Genomic DNA, 16,034 nt, shown 5'->3' with positions numbered 1-16,034 from the left:
GTGATGGTTGTGGGTGGAGAGAAGATGGATGAAAGAACTTTTGTAAAAATAGAAATGTCAGGATTTGGGGAGGAATTGGATGTGTAATGTGGATGAGAATGAGCAGGGGTTGATGCCTAGATTGGGAACTGAGGGACTGGAAGGATGATGGCACAGTCATTAGAAAAAGAACGTTTAGATTGGGTACGTTTGAAGAGAAAGATAACATGTTCATGTTGGACATATTAGGCTTGAGAGGTCTGTGGGACAACAAGTTTGAAATGTCCAGTTCATGATGAATGACTCAGAGTATAGTGAAGAGACTAGGCTTGTTATATAGATCTGAGACTTTTCAACATAGAGATAATAATTACCAAAGCTATGTGAGCTGATGAGGTGTTATGGTAATTAGGGTGGAGCTTTTTTACTCTTTTCTCTTTTGAAATGCTGAGGTAAACAAGTACCTTTGATGAGTTTTGCTTTTCAAATGTAATGGCAAGCAAAGTGGACTTTTTGTTATCTTTGTTTTGGAGTACTTCTCAACACTAAGGAATCTTTGATTGAATCAGGAGTCTTCCATGACCTGCTTACATCAAGGGAAGGCCTAGTTCTGCCCTCTGATCCTGAGCAAGCATTTAAGTCACAAGAAGGCCTAAATCATGTGGGTTTGAGTCCCATGGTTGTGATGCCCTTTGACCCTGAAGAAGTATATATAAACTCAGAGGTTAGCATTTAACCTGGGGGGGCACACTCATTGAAAGAGTGTTGGTGATGGGACTCTGGGTAGCCATTGAAGCAGCTGGGCACCCCCCCCCCCCGCCCCCGACCCGCGAGCTTTGTTGGTGCTTCTCTGTCTGGTAACTGTTAGTGTGTTGCTTGGACAAACAGCTAGAAGTCTGTCTGCTGATTCACGTTTATTTGCTCTGTTTATATTTCTGTTTGTATTCTCTCTGAAGTTTAGGGTGCTGGCTTTTCCCCCTGAACTAAGTGAATGATATATGTCTGTTTGATTAAAGTAGGATTGTTAACCCCTTACAGTTGCTTTTAGAAAAGCAGATCAAAGGACCTGTGCTAGCAGCCCTTCTTTGTGCTCTTGTTGTTGGTCTTGGGTTGGTCTTTCACCTCCACAGCAGCTGCTAGCAACATTGTTGTTATACAAGGAAAGAGGGAGAAATAGAGAGATGGGGGGGGGGGGAGAGAGAGAGAGAGAGAGAGAGAAATATACAGAGACAGAGAGACACTCACATAGTAGCGGGGGCGGGGGGAGGGAGAGAGGAAGAAGAAGGAGGAGAAGGAGGAGGAGGAGGAGGAAGAGCTAGGTAGAGCCTTGGGTTATACTTGGGTTAGGAATTGGTAATTGGTTGTAGACCAGTGCCACTGTATTGAAGACTGTATGTTAGGGAGTCTGGAGGAAGACACTAGCATTGGGGAATGAGATTACAAAACTTCCATTTCAGGAACACTGAGTTGTGTTTAACTTCTGTCTTTGTAAGATTATCTTTACTTATGTGCATTCAGAGGCCTTCCTATGGTCACAGAATCATCCAGAAATGCAGAATCTTAAGAGTTGGAAGGGATTGTTCAGACCATCTAGTACAACCCATACCTGAACAGAAATCCCTTTGACAACATATCCAGCAAGTGTCTGTCTAGCATTTGTTGACAGAAGGACAACCCACTGGCTTCGTAGACCTTCTGTTCTCTGTTTGCATAACTCTTGGATAACTTTAGGAAGTAGTTTTCAGTGATGTCCAGCTTATATTTAAATATTTGTTGAGAGCCTCATTTGTACCTTAACCTATACAAGACGATGTGGGGGGACTCTTAATAAATATTTATCATAAGCACTGCCCTTTTAGGAGGTAAGAAGACTTATTCATGTAAAATTATATGTAAATTAGAGCATAAGACAAGCTGGGATGCAAAGGCTGACAATCATAAAGACCTTAAGTGTTTAGTGTAAGCAATAAATACCATGGATATTGTCAACAAAGGAAGAATCAATGTTAGCTACTGTGATTAAAGAGGAATTTAAGGAGAAAGTGAGACTTCAGAAGGAGCCTGGAGGATTAATACCATTGGTTAAGAAGAAAAGGAAGGAGGATTCCACGCAAGAGAAAGAAAGCCAAAGTAGTATCTCCTTCTCTTTGTCATTTCTAAAGACTATTGCAGGGTGGGGCTCTTAGGAAATGGGTCATTCATATGAAATGCATAGTCTTTTTAGGATTTTTCAAATGCTTTCCTATATTCAGCCCTGATTTTGTATATTGAAAAAAAATTCTTTAGTTTGTTTTTTAGTAATTAAGAAAGTAAAATATTTCTTCTTGTTTCTGCTTTTTGCCTTTGAGGGCAAATGCAAATTGTTAGTTATCTTGTTGGGGCTAACTAAGGCCTTGTAATTCTTCATGGTTGAAAAATATCTGATGTCTTCTATCCAATTAACATATACTTATTTTTTTTCTCAGATTATAAATGATATGCATACTGTTATATAGAAACCTATTTTTAAAGAATAATATCAATCCCTAGGACTCATGGTAGTATTGAAAAACATTATGTCTTTGACAGATGGAATAGAGAATTCTTTTTTTTCAACAAATGAGATTATTTGTTAAACTTTAATGAGTAAGGCAACAGTACACTGGTTGCTTAGTGATGTGTAATTGGGATCATTTTCCCAATCATTTAAAATTAATCATCCCTGCTCTAAGAATTCTGCTTTAAAATGAGAAATATACAAAGCATTCAAAGTTTACTTTCTTTTATTTATTTCCATTTAAACTTTTCTAGGTGTGCTTTAAAAAAAATTCCACTAATTTTTCAACTTGGCTATTTTTGTTGATCTGAGTTCTTTACCTTAATATCTCAAGCACCACATAAAAGAAACACTAGAACCCGAAGAAAAAAATCCCTCTCCTGCATCCCCTATTTCCTCCTTAGCCTTCCATCTATCTATGTGTCATTGCCTGACCTGGATTTTAGAACTCCATTCTGAGGGTGTTGTTCAATTCTTGAAGTTACTCGAGTAAGCTTTTCCTATCTTTTCTCATACCATAAGTTCCCCACATTCTGCTTACTCCTCCTATCTTTCTTCATTCCAGAGAAGCAAGTTAGTTGTCAATGACACTTACTGAATCAATGGGCTGTTTGAGTACATGTTTATCTCCTGTACTACCCTAATAGCTTTCCACATACCTGGGAAATTTGTTTCTTTGAAACATTTGGTCCACTGCATAGACTCTAGAAGTCTTGAAAAAACACAACGAAAAAATAAATTGCTTATAAAAATAACTTCAGGTACTATTATGCTTTGTGCCATTTCCACTTCTAGTAGCAAAGAGATGTAAATAGATTAATCATTCAATCAATCACAGATCATTTATTAAATGCCTACTATTGGGCGTCATCCTAGGCACACTGATCTTCATCAATGAGCTTTCATTTTTTTTCTTTTACAAATCTGTGTTCTTGAAGAGTTTCAGAATGAATATGGACTTTATTGTGGTTTGTTGATGGAAAGATAATTCAAGTTTTGTAGGATAAAATTAAATAAAAAATGTACATGTTTTATATTTCCAAGAAAGTGGAAGATCCTTCAGGGAAGCTGCTATTGGATTTTTGTCTTTGCATCTTCAGTGTCTAGCTTAGCCTTGCAGAGGTGCCTAATGTTTGTTGGATTGAACCAAACCAAAAGACTGATAGTAGAATGTCTACTTTGCTATATTCTTCTTCCTATAGATCTTGTATCATGTGACAACTAGAAGGGAAATGTTATTTAAACTAATTGCTTATGGAAGCAGAGCTAAAGTGAAAAATCTGACCCCTGGGGTGGAATATGTGTTTCAGATGAAGACAGTTAGAGGCATGGATCACAGTATATCTGTTGAGAAAAAAGTGATTACAAGTAAGCCATCACTATAAATTTTCTGTTAATTTTTTTTGAAAATTTAGGAAAGTTGGGTTAAAATGTGATACAATATAATTGCTTTGTGGACAAAAAAGATTTTCTTTTGTTTGAATCTTAGCTTAAGGACACATTCAAATGAACCCACAAAATTTTTTAATTGGTGCTTTAAATAATTTTGACAGTACTTGGTACTCTGATTAGTTTTGGTCTGATTTTTTTAAACTAAAATCTATGAAAAAATAATTAATTCACATGTATCTTGCATTATATGCATTATCATTTTTATATCATTTTGACAGTACCTGGTACTCTGATTAGTTTTGCTCTGATTGTTTTTAAACAAGATATATGTAAAATAATTCACTTACTTGTAGTTTGTATTATATGCTTTGTCAATGTTATATAATTTTGACAGTACCTGGTACTCTGATTAGTTTGGGCCTGATTCTTTTTTATCTAAAATATATGTAAAAAATTAACTCACTTGTACCTCACATTGTATGCCTTATCAATTTTACAGTAAAGTAGAGATCTAATTATTAGGGTAGGTCTAGACTCTTTTTTGCCTGATCAGTTATAGATTACGGTTGTAATCTTAGCAAAAATTGGTGTAGCATTCTTCATATCTAAGTAGATGTTAATACTATTTGCTATTAAATTCTGAAACTTATGAGAATTTCTAAATGTTTATTTTAAAGTATCTTTACAAATTATATGATTTACACTGATGGGTATGTGCCCCCCTCCCCCTCCTTTTGGAGGCAATTTTGAATTAAGTGACTTGCACAGGATTACACAGCTAGTAAGTGTCTGAGGCTAATTTTGAACTCAGATCTTCCTGACTCTAGGACTGTTAGCTCTATCTACTGCATCACCTAGCTGCCCCTGGATATGCCTACCTTAAAAGAATTATGTTACAAGCCAGTAGGCATCATGGTGTAATGGATAGAGAGCTGGCCTTTGAGCCAGAAGACTTGGGTACAGTGCCCACCTCTGGCACATAGTGGCTGTGTGATCCTAGAAAATCACTTTCAGTGCTCTAGGCAACTCTCTAAGACTAAACTTTCCAATTTGAATTGCTAGAGGAAGTTTCTTCATCTGAGATTTCCCTCTATCAATTAAATTACAGCTTCATTCAATATCCCTATGTAAAAACTATAGGTATTGTTATTGGTCAGCATGGTGATTGAAGCTGTCGTTGGGATTGATTTTTAGAGATCTTTAGGATCAATAGGTGAACCTTTATATAGATGGCACAGGACACCAAAAATGGGAGGGGCTTCGATACCAGAACTCATTTTCACGTTTTGTCTTGTTTGTATATTTCCTTTGCATTTCTTTAAAATATTGATACATATTTCTTCAAACATATTTATGTATAATTTTAAAATGTCAAATAGAACCAGCTGGGATATGTGGCTTAGCCTTAAAAGCTGTGAATACTTCTGCTGCAACATTAATGTGGAATCCAACAAAGACCAACTTCACCCACTACAAGATTTGTTTATCAAATAATACATTCACAAATGAATACTATGTATTTGGGACCATGACTGACCATACGGTTATGGATCTGACTCCTGGTGGCACTTATAATATCACAGTGCGGAGAGTAAGAGGTGACATCGAAGGATACAGCTCATTTATCCAGGTGGTTGCAGGTTTGTAAATGTTTTCTGTAGTTAAATAATCGTATCTTATGGTGTTCATACTTAGAATTATAAGTTGTTCTGGAACCACTTGAGTATTTCAAGGCTTCACCAGAAGTTGAGAAAGGAAGGGAGGGAGGGAGGGAGGAAGGAAGGAAAGAAGGAAGGAAGGAAGGAAGGAAAGAAGGGAAGAAGAAAGGAAGGAAGAAAGGAAGAAAGGAAGGAAGGAAGAAAAGAAGGAAGGAAGGAAGGAACAAATGAACGAAAGAAAGAAGGAAGGAGGGAGGGAGGTAAGGAAAGAGAGAAGGAGGTAGGAAAAGAGAGAGGGAGGGAGAAAGAGAGGAAGAAAGAAAGAAGAAAGTGAAACAAGACTGGCTTTAGAGGATTGAGGGAACATGCATTAATCAGTTCCAGTTTAGCATAACAACAACAAACAACAATAACAATAATAGCCAAACTTAGTGTTTTAAGGTTTGAAAAATTCCATGTGTATGCTATCTCATTTGATATTTATAATAATCCTGAGAAATAGATGCTATTATTATCCCCATTTTTCTAGTTAATGTCTGAGAGTAGGATTTGAACTCACATATTTCTGACTCCACATTTGGAACTTCACTGATCTGGACAGGAGACTGGAACCCAAAATATTGCTAAAACAATATTTTAAGATGTCTCAAACTAGAACATGATTGCAAGAGTAGTTCATCATGAGAATAAATCTTAAAGAACTTTATGGGCTTCTATTATGTTGTTGCTGTTCATTCATGTCTGACTCTACATGACCCCATGGACGTTGCCCGTAGGGTTTTGTTGGCAAAGATACTGGAATGGTTTGCCATTTCCTTCTCCAGTGTGTGGAGATCCATTTTACAGATGAGGAACTGAGGCAAATAGGGGTTAAGTGACTTGCCCAGGGTCACACAGCTAGTACATGTGTGAGGCTGGATTTGAACTCAGATCTTCTTGACTCCACATCTGGTGCTCTGTGCACCGTACCACCTAGTTGTCTATTCTATTATAGTCTAACCATTATCATTTACTTGGTCGTACAGTTTATCATATAGCCTTTATACATAGCCTGTGTCTTATAACTACAAGGACGTTTGTAATGGAATCAAAAGAGAGCACTGGGATGTTTGTTGAGAGATCTGAGTTCTAATTCTGGTTCTGCTGTATGCTAACTATGTGTTCTTTCCAAGTAATTTAAACTGAGTATCATGGTTTATTAACCTATGAAATGAGAAGGGTATACTCTAAAAATTCCATTTACCTGTCACCTATCAAAAAATGCTATCTTTTGCTGCTATACATTCACTATCGATATATATATATATATGTATATATCTGCCCCAACTTAATTGCTCTCATAATAATGTTTTACTGCTCTTTTATGCACTTGAGTGATATTATATATTGGAGTACTTATGGAAAATAGTCCAAAATAATGGTAAGTTTGAAACAAGGTGAGCAAGGTGAGAAATTAAAACTATTTAAAATAAAATCAAGAGAATTAGCTTGCTGTGGAATATGTCATTTCAATTTAATGCAACATTAATTTCTTAGATTCTATCTGTAGTCTCTAATAATGCAGGTAAAGAGAAAGCAGCATTTTCAGACCTATTTTTGCCAATAGTTTAAGGCTGAGTCTACGTGAGGTATGTTTTGCAAATACTTGGCTGCAAAGTCTCTTTCTCTCTCTCTGTATTGTCTATGTGGAATCTGTGCTAAGATAAGGCAGGGTGGGAACCTGACTCATTGGCAACCAATCAGGAGGCCTTTGTGTGGAAAACTCCTCTCCAGATGGCACAAAGCAGCCTAAACAACTGTTCAGAAATAAAAGTGAAAGCAAATGTGAAAATGTATAGAGGAAATGGTTTGGGCAGAAGGTAGTGCCACCCACCACTGTTTCATTTCCTAATCAAAATGGTTGTTTGCTGTTATAGAGAATCCAGAGTGCTCATTTGAAATGCTCAGATCTGAAAAAGAAAATAGACATTTGTATTTTGCTTCCTTTCTCATTGTCCTCCCCACCTCTAGTAAATAACTGAAGAGTCAGATAAATATGCTGTACTTCTAAACATACTTTGTATTGTACTTTAACATACACACAGAAGTGTGTGTGTGGACATATACATGCATACTATTTTTATACAATATTTGAGCTAGAGAGAATTGCCAAATACAGTTTGGCAAAATTTAACGATCAGATTGTAAGGAGATTTTCCAGAAAGAGTTACATTATATATGTATATACCATGTAACAGGCATTCTTGAAGAAGGTCTAAGAGTTCTTGAGCTAACCAACTAAACATAGAGATTACTTAATGTGATTAGGTAGGTAGCTGGTGATAAATTCTTTTGGAACACCATTTATTTTATGTTGCTTTTTCATTCTCAATCATTTTAAAATAAAGAGATGATCTTTGAAATTTGTGTTTCCATTATAAGAGCCTGAAAGGCCTGAGAAACTTAAAGCCTTCAATATTTCAACACACTCCTTTTCTTTGCACTGGAGAATGCCTTCTGGACATGTGGAAAGGTATCATGTGGTTCTTGTTCCTGATGGTGGCGTTGTTGCAATCAGAGATCTTGGCCGTGGGGAGTATCAGGTATAGTTTTCATTGAGGCACTTTGTTTATATGCGATACTAATGGGAAAGTTCTTTAAGAAACTGATAAACCATGAAAACTTACATTTTAAGTTTCTGGGTTTTTTTCAGCATTGGCCAAAGACAACATCGATGCCAAATTTATGAGCATAAATTTTAGCATTGGAGGGTCATTACCTTAACAACAGCTAGCGTATTTTTTTTTCTTCAACTCTACCATAAACCTCCGGCCAGTCATCCAAGGGTTCATGAATAGTTTAACAAAGTAAGGGCAGTGCTATTGAGTAATACATGCTCATTAATTGTGTACTTGCCAGGAAGATCTGTCCTTAAATCATTAATGCAGGCAACATTTCCCTGTAAAGCCATCAATGTAATTCCACTGTCTGAAAAATGTAATAATGATGGCTTTTCTTATAATATTTATCTTACTTTTTATTGGAACTTCAGAGACACAGGTATTTCATAGTCATGCTTAACTGAGAAGGCTGGAGAATAGCTAGCTGTAAATTCTCAAGAATTCTTATTGAATGTTTCCTTCCAGTGGCAGTAAATTCGGCAGTTTTGTAGAGTTTATACGAGACAGAAATATTGACTTATTAGATGATGTACTATTGTATGATGTATGTGTATTATATATATATTCTTACATAGCTATATATATATTTTATCTTATATATTTCTATTTCAAAGTAGATTACCTATTATTTATTGATACACTGTAACAAACTCTTTTAAATATGTTTCTTGTAATATAGTACCTTAGTTCCTTTTACATGTTTCTCATCAATTGTTACCTTCTGATTTTAGGAATAATAGATTTTTACCTCTCTTGCATTTTCTTTCTTCCTTGAAAGAGTTTATTGTCTTTGATTTCTCCTTGATACTACAGGTTGATGTCTCGAATGCTATTCCCGGGACGAGGTACAATGTAACCATTTCTTCAGTTTCTGCTACAACATTTGGTACTCCTGTTAGTAAAATGGTGACAACAAATGTGACCAGTAAGTATAATAAATGTTCTTATACTCATGTCTATCTTAATTTTTATAGATAACACACTTTAAAAATATTTGCATGTGAATTTTAGGCAGTCTAAATCCTCAGTTAAATTTTTGGGTTGATGAAAATGTTTACCTACATATTACGTGCATGAAAATAAGAGCGTTAAGGAAGGTTTCTCACTGAGGAGAAAATGAAAATGTCCAAACAGTATTTCTGAACACAATTTGGATTATGATGATCATTTGGGCTCATTCTTAGACTTCTTTAATGTGGAAAGAGTGAAAACAGCTATTTTTATACCTGCTTATGAAATTGAGCATCTGAAAGATGTAGAGTTATAATTATGCCAAATACAGCAGCATTTCTCAGCAAGGACTAACAAACAAAATAATTATGATTATATTAATAGTAATAATAATGGGCTTTTAGTTTTAGTTTGGATTTCCTATATTAAGGATGATTTTTAAATGACTTGGCATTAAATGATGTTTGGTCTGTGAAATTTTTTTTAAATGTTCCATTTTTTACATTCTTAGAAAAGAATGTTTCTGGTATTCCCCAAAGCATTTAATCATTTTTTAAAGCATACCTCTAAAGAGAGCTATTTCACATTGAGTCCATTAGTCTCCAGGAACTTCAAAAGTCTAGGTTAGAAATAACTTTCCTTCCATGTGAACTGTGGAAATACTCAAATTGTTACTTGACATTTTAATTAAAGGCATTTTGTTTTTACAGATCCAGGGCCTCCCGTGTTCCTCGCAGGTGAAAGAGTAGGATCCGCTGGAATCCTGCTCTCTTGGAATACACCACCAAAGCCAAATGGAAGAATTAAATCATACATCGTTAAGTATAAGGAAGTTTGCCCATGGATGCAAACCACCTATACACAAGTTAGAGCAAAACCAGATAGTTTGGAAGTGCTTCTTACTAATCTTAATCCTGGAACAACTTATGAAATTAAGGTAAGTTTGAAAGACTTTCTGCATAATTTTGTATCCTGAATTAAGTGCTTGTTTAGTATTATTGCAATTAAAAGTAAAGGACCAATTTTATTTGAAATCTGGCTAAAATTCACCATATGAATTACGCAGGGAACTAAGGGAAAATAATGGAACAAATTGTTTCATTTCTGTCCTTTTCTTTGGTTTTGGAACTTTAGTGAAATTGTGTAGTTACTTTTTTTTTGGCTAGATTGAGTAAAAATTTGTTTCTATTCTCAGAAGTTATGTACTAAAGCAAAAGATAAAGTTTCTCCTTCTAGTTACTTATGTGAAAAATGCATCTGGTATTAATTTAGTACTTTTGTAAATAAAAAAAAAAAAGGTCTGTCATTTGGTTCAGTGAAAAGAGTACTGAATTTACAATCAGAGTTTGAATCTTGGTTTTGCCATTTACTATTTGTATAAGCTTAGACAGGTAACCTCATTTCCCTGGGCCTCAGTTTCCTCATTTAAAATGAGGGGAATGGACTACCTTTAAGATACTTTCCAGCTCTAAATCTATGATCCTTCTCTGTTAAATAGTCATAACATTGAATTAGTCTTGTTCATTTCTCTCTGTTAATCTTCCATGACCAACACCTGCATTTAAAAAAAAAATTCTAGAGAGTTTTTGTAAGCACAGATTCCATAAATATGGTAATTTAAATATTTTAGCACTTCACTGATTTTAAATGTGCCAAGTTAGGAAAAGCCTTGATTACAGGCCCAAATAATGAAGAAATAGGTGAAAGGCAGCAGCACTAAATTATATTCATCTTGCAAAATTATTTTACAATGAAATGTGTCAGTGTTGTTTTTTCTTGGGAAGGATAATGGAAAATTTGGGAAAAACATCCAGAAGACTGCTTATTTCCTTAAAAATTTAATAAGCAGCTGGCTTTTGAACATTGAAGAAAATTTGGATATAGTTCTGTAGAGTTTTAAGTTTCTTTTTCATAAAAAATGTTTTATTGATTTTAAAATAATATTGCTATCATTTTCTAATCACCTTCCCCTCCCCCCCGCTTCCCCCCCCCCCCCCCCGAATCCTCCTTGGTAACAAAGAAGTACTGTTAAGCAAAACAAAACAAAATAAGAAACAAGTAACTACAGTGACCATGTCTGATGGTGTAGGCCTCATTTCTACACCACAGAACATTTTTATACAGTTCTGTAAGTTCTCATAAATATAATTCAGCTAGGTGGCAAAGTGGATAGAGTGCTGGGCCTGGAGTCAGGAAGACTCATCTTCCTGAGTTCAAATCTGGTCTTGGACACTTACTAGTTATGTGACCCTGGACAAGTCACTTAACCCAGTTTGCTTCAGTTTCATCATCTGTAAAATAAGCTGGAGAAGGAAATGGCGAATTGTATCATTAATGCTACGTGCCGCTACTGTGGCTGTGTAAGACCAACAACACCAGCACACAGGAGGGCTGCTAGCTTAATTTCTTTGATCTGCTTTTCTAAGGAAAGCAACTTTAAGGGGTTAACAATGTTACTGTAATTAAGCATACATATATCATTCACTTAGTTCAGGGGAAAAGTCAGCACCCTGAACTTTCAGAGCAAATACAAATAGAAATTACAAACAGAGAAAATATAAACAGATCAACAGACAGGCTTTTGTCTGACCATAGCAGTACCTGCATAGTTACCAGAGAGAGAAGCATCAACATCTAGGTTTTCAAAGCCAGGGCAGAGGGTGCTCCTGCATGGCTACCCAGAGTCTCCACACCAACACTCTTCCAATGAGTGTGCCCCCAAAAGCAAAATGCTAACATCTGAGTATATATACACTTCTTCAGGGTCAGAGAGCATCACAACCATGCAATTCAAACCTATGTGTCCTAGGCCATCAAAGACTCCTGATTCAATCAAAGACTCTTGACTGAAACAAAGGCAAGACTCATTAAAGGCACTTGATTGCCTTAGCATTCCAAAAGAGAAAACTGTAAAAAAAAAGTCCCACCCTGCTTAACATTACACAAACTACTGGAGTAATCTTTGCCAAGATAACCACTAAAAGGGTCACAAAGAGTCAGACACAACTGAAATGACTGAAGCACAATAATAAATTCTCTAAAGTTCCTTTATAAAGCTTCAATTAATTAAATTTAATAAATTAAAAGATCCCTTTAAAATGATTAATTTTAAAACTACCGCTATCACTTCCCAATTATAACCCCTATTCACAAAAATAGCAAGCAACAAAAAGTAGGTAAGTGAAACAAACTCATTACCCATGACTTTCTACAACTAGAGTCCCACCCCTACCCCCCTCCTCCAGCTAGAACATAAAAGGCTGGATCATCATCAGTCTTCTAGAGTCATGATCACTTATTTTGTTGATATGATTTCTTCTGGATCTTTATATGAAGTAATTATTTTCAGGGCTATATTCTTTCCTGTTTTAAGACATAATGGTTTATCGTTAATAGTGGCATGTGGTATAGATTGCTGGGCCTGGAGTTAGGAAGTCCTGAGTTCAAATACATCCTCAGACCTTGCTATCTGTGTGACCTTGGGCAAATCACTTAATCTCCATCTCGATCAGTTCCTTCAGTGGTAAAATGAGGATAATAAAAATGTCTCCGATATGTAACAACAGCAACAGCAGCAATAACTAACATTCACATAATCTGCCAGGCACTGTGCCAAGTGTTTTACATTTATTTTCTCATTTGATCCCCACAACAACCCCAGGAGGGCATTGCTGTTAATATCCCTGTCTTACAGACGAAGAAACTGAGGCATTTTTGTGAGGATCAAATTAGATTGAATGAGAAAATGTTTGCGCAGACCCTGGCACACAGTAGGCACTTAAATGTTTATATGTTCAAAATGTGTATATACCTTTTAAAATAGTGATATTGCTAAATTAGAGATGACAGTTTGCACTGAGGTAGCATGCAACTCAATAATTAATGTGACATTTTATTGGGGGAAAAAGTAATATTTTTATCATTATGAGTCACAGAACACAATTGAGCAGTTCCTTAGAGTAAGGATTTCTAATCTCAAATATATTCATTGTTTTGTTATGATTGTTGTTATTCATCATTCAGTCATGTCTGACTCTTCAAGACCCTGTGAACCATATTGTCCACAGTAAAGATACTAGAGTGGTTTGCCATTTCCCTCTCCAAGGGATTAAAAAAAATAGAGGTTAAGTGATTTGCCCAGGGTCATCTAGCTAGTAAGTGCCTTAGGCTAGATTTGAACTCAGATCTTCGTGATTCTAGGCCCAGAGCTGTATCCATTGAATCACCTAGTTGCCTCATATTCATCGCTACCAATCATAAATGAATCTGAAATAAATTGTGTTAGGGCCTGAACCAGTGCTTTCATTAGATTAGGGAACTCCCAAATGAGGAAATTCACTCTACCAAAGCAGATTGCTATTTCCTATGCAACTTGTTAGAGATGCCTAGAGCATTGAGAGGCTAAGCACTTTTTCCAGAGCCCCAGAGGCTTAACTTGAATACAGTCTACCTTGCTCTGAACCTGGCCTTCTCCCTACTATACCACACTGCCTCTGCAATAATCTTATTTTTTCTCTAGGAAAGTGTAAAGATTTATGATGCTGCATATAATTAAAGATCCATAGGCCAAACAACAAACTTAGAGCATTTTTTCCTTTTTGCATGACAGCTGAAAAGTGCTTAGCCTGGTCCTTCTAAGGGAGGTTGCTCTTGGATAATAAACACAGGCTAAATTCTTTCATGGATATTCTCAGCAGCTAATCTAAAGAAGTGCTGTTGACAGGAGGGGGAGTCAGCCATTAAGAGCTTTCTCCTTAGTCAGGCTGACAAGGCTTCTCAACACAGCTTCTTGCATTTCTCAACTCAGAGTCCTTAGGAACTCTAGATTCTACCCACGATTCCATAGTCTCACCATCTTTTCATTTTTTCACCTAAGTATCAGCCAGTGGCTTCCAATGGCAATGGTTGCTGTTGGGCATTTCTGCTTTTCCAGTATTTTAATATTACATTTTAGAAAAGTGTAAAATGAGAGAAGAAGCAGTTTGGTATAGTAGATAGAGAGCTGCCTTTAGAATCGGGAAGATGTGGGATTAAATCCCATCTCTGACACCTATGGGCCATGGGATTCTGGGTAAGTCATAACCTGTCAATATGGTTGGCAATACTCTAAGACTATAGGTTGCAGAGAAGGTTTTGATTTAGGGATCTGTAATGATAGAGGATATTTCTCATTTTTAGCCCCCCATATTAATAAATTACAGATCTAGCCCCCCCAAATTATGTGGGAGACAATGAGATTTACCATGAACTTGACCTATAGAAGACCAAGTCCTAGGGCTGACTTTACTTTTTTTTCATTGCAAAATTCTAGGAATGTTGGAAGTACCAAAAACAAAAACTTGGTATTTTTGTAATTTGGATTTTACTTTTTTAACTATTTATTTTTGAAAGATTCAAAGTTGTTATAATATCCAGTACTGTAACTAACTCAAATGCTATTCTTTTGGTTTATTTTAGGTGGCTGCTGAAAACAGTGCTGGTATTGGGATATTTAGTGAGCCATTTCTCTTCCAAACTGCAGAAAGTGGTAATTCTCCTAAACTATTCATTAATACAAATTAATTTAATTACAGATGTGTTCAGTTTGTCATTAATGACTTTTTAAAAATCTGACATATTCTTGATATGCTAAATTATAATGTTCGTGAACATTGGATCCTAATATTGCTGTTACTTGGCTAGCAATAAGTAGAGTGAGAATCTTTTTGTAACTCTGGGAAAGTGAAAGTTAATTACTTAGAGATATGTTGCTGTCTTTTTTCTATTTTTATTGTTTGGTTGTTTTTCAGCTGTTGGGCTCTTTGTGACCCCATTTGGGGTTTTCTTGACAAAGATACTGGAGATATTTGCCATTTCTTTTTTTAGCTCATTTTACAGATGAGGAAACTGAGTCAAACAAGGTTAAGTGATTTGCCCAGGTTCACACAGCTAATAAGTGTCTGAGGCTGGATTTGAAGCCAAAAAGATAGTCTTCCTGATTCTAGGCCCAGTACTCTGTCCGCTGTGCCATCTAGCTGCGCCCCCATTTTTGAAATTAAAACTCTACATTTTTTAAATTTACACATATTCATTTTCTATACCTCCAACTTCCCCCAGATAGCTATAGTCAAGCAAGACAAATTCCCACTAGGTCATGTTCAAAAAAGTTTGTTTTACTTTGCATTTTCAGTCCTTTGCTTTTCTGCCAGGGTATGGGGGGAGGGGTCGATAACATTCTTCATCATTGATCCTCGGGAATTTTGGCATGTATCCTTTCACTCACCTCAATTGAATTTCATACACACCTTGGTAGATGGGCCTTGTGAGTTGTTATGCCTCACAAAATAAACAAACAAATAAATAAATGATTAAATAAAAGTAGTCACCTGCAGCCAAGCTTCCGATGAGTCTCTCCCAAGTTAACTAGACTGATCATTCTATTTATATATCAGAATACCCAATAATGTGAAGGTAGCAATCTTTCCCCTTCTTATTCATAGACTTTTACAAAATTTTAAGTATTATACCACTATTACAGGTAAAATAAAAGTCTTCCAATGGGGTTGTTGGCAAGAAGAGAAATTGATCCAGGTTTGGTAATTCCTAACTGCCCAGCAGTAAAAGATAAACCACAGAGGAGAAATTTTTGAGTTTAGCTCCTCTTTAGAGTTTCATCAGGTCACTTGAGAATGAAACTCATGTATCTTTGTTGTCAGAAATGAGCTATCATCACCAACAGCAGAATGAGTACTCATAGGTATCTCTTGAAGTATGGAATAAGTTTCTTTATTATAGATGTGTCTTCAGGGTTCATGCTGGGGTTCTGTCTGCCTTATAGTGGAGGACTTTTTAAATTTTCAGTAACCAACCTTTTCTTGT

The 16,034-nt window shown here is 36.0% G+C and overlaps 1 protein-coding gene across 1 annotated transcript in view; it reads left to right on the top strand.

The window, feature by feature from the left end:
• The first annotated feature begins 8,547 nt into the window (after nt 1–8,547).
• PTPRQ (protein tyrosine phosphatase receptor type Q) overlaps nt 8,548–16,034 on the top strand; it is a 270,730-nt gene continuing 263,243 nt past the window's right edge. The window contains exons 1-4 of the mRNA XM_036760721.1: nt 8,548–8,604; nt 9,039–9,150; nt 9,887–10,113; nt 14,634–14,703. Of these exons, the coding sequence (XP_036616616.1) occupies nt 8,548–8,604; nt 9,039–9,150; nt 9,887–10,113; nt 14,634–14,703 (466 nt within the window). The remainder of the gene's footprint in view (nt 8,605–9,038; nt 9,151–9,886; nt 10,114–14,633; nt 14,704–16,034) is intronic.

Source organism: Trichosurus vulpecula, chromosome 5 (genome assembly GCF_011100635.1).
Source record: "Trichosurus vulpecula isolate mTriVul1 chromosome 5, mTriVul1.pri, whole genome shotgun sequence".
In the NCBI taxonomy this organism is placed as follows: Eukaryota; Metazoa; Chordata; class Mammalia; order Diprotodontia; family Phalangeridae; genus Trichosurus; species Trichosurus vulpecula.
This window is presented reverse-complemented; position numbering and strand designations above follow the sequence as displayed.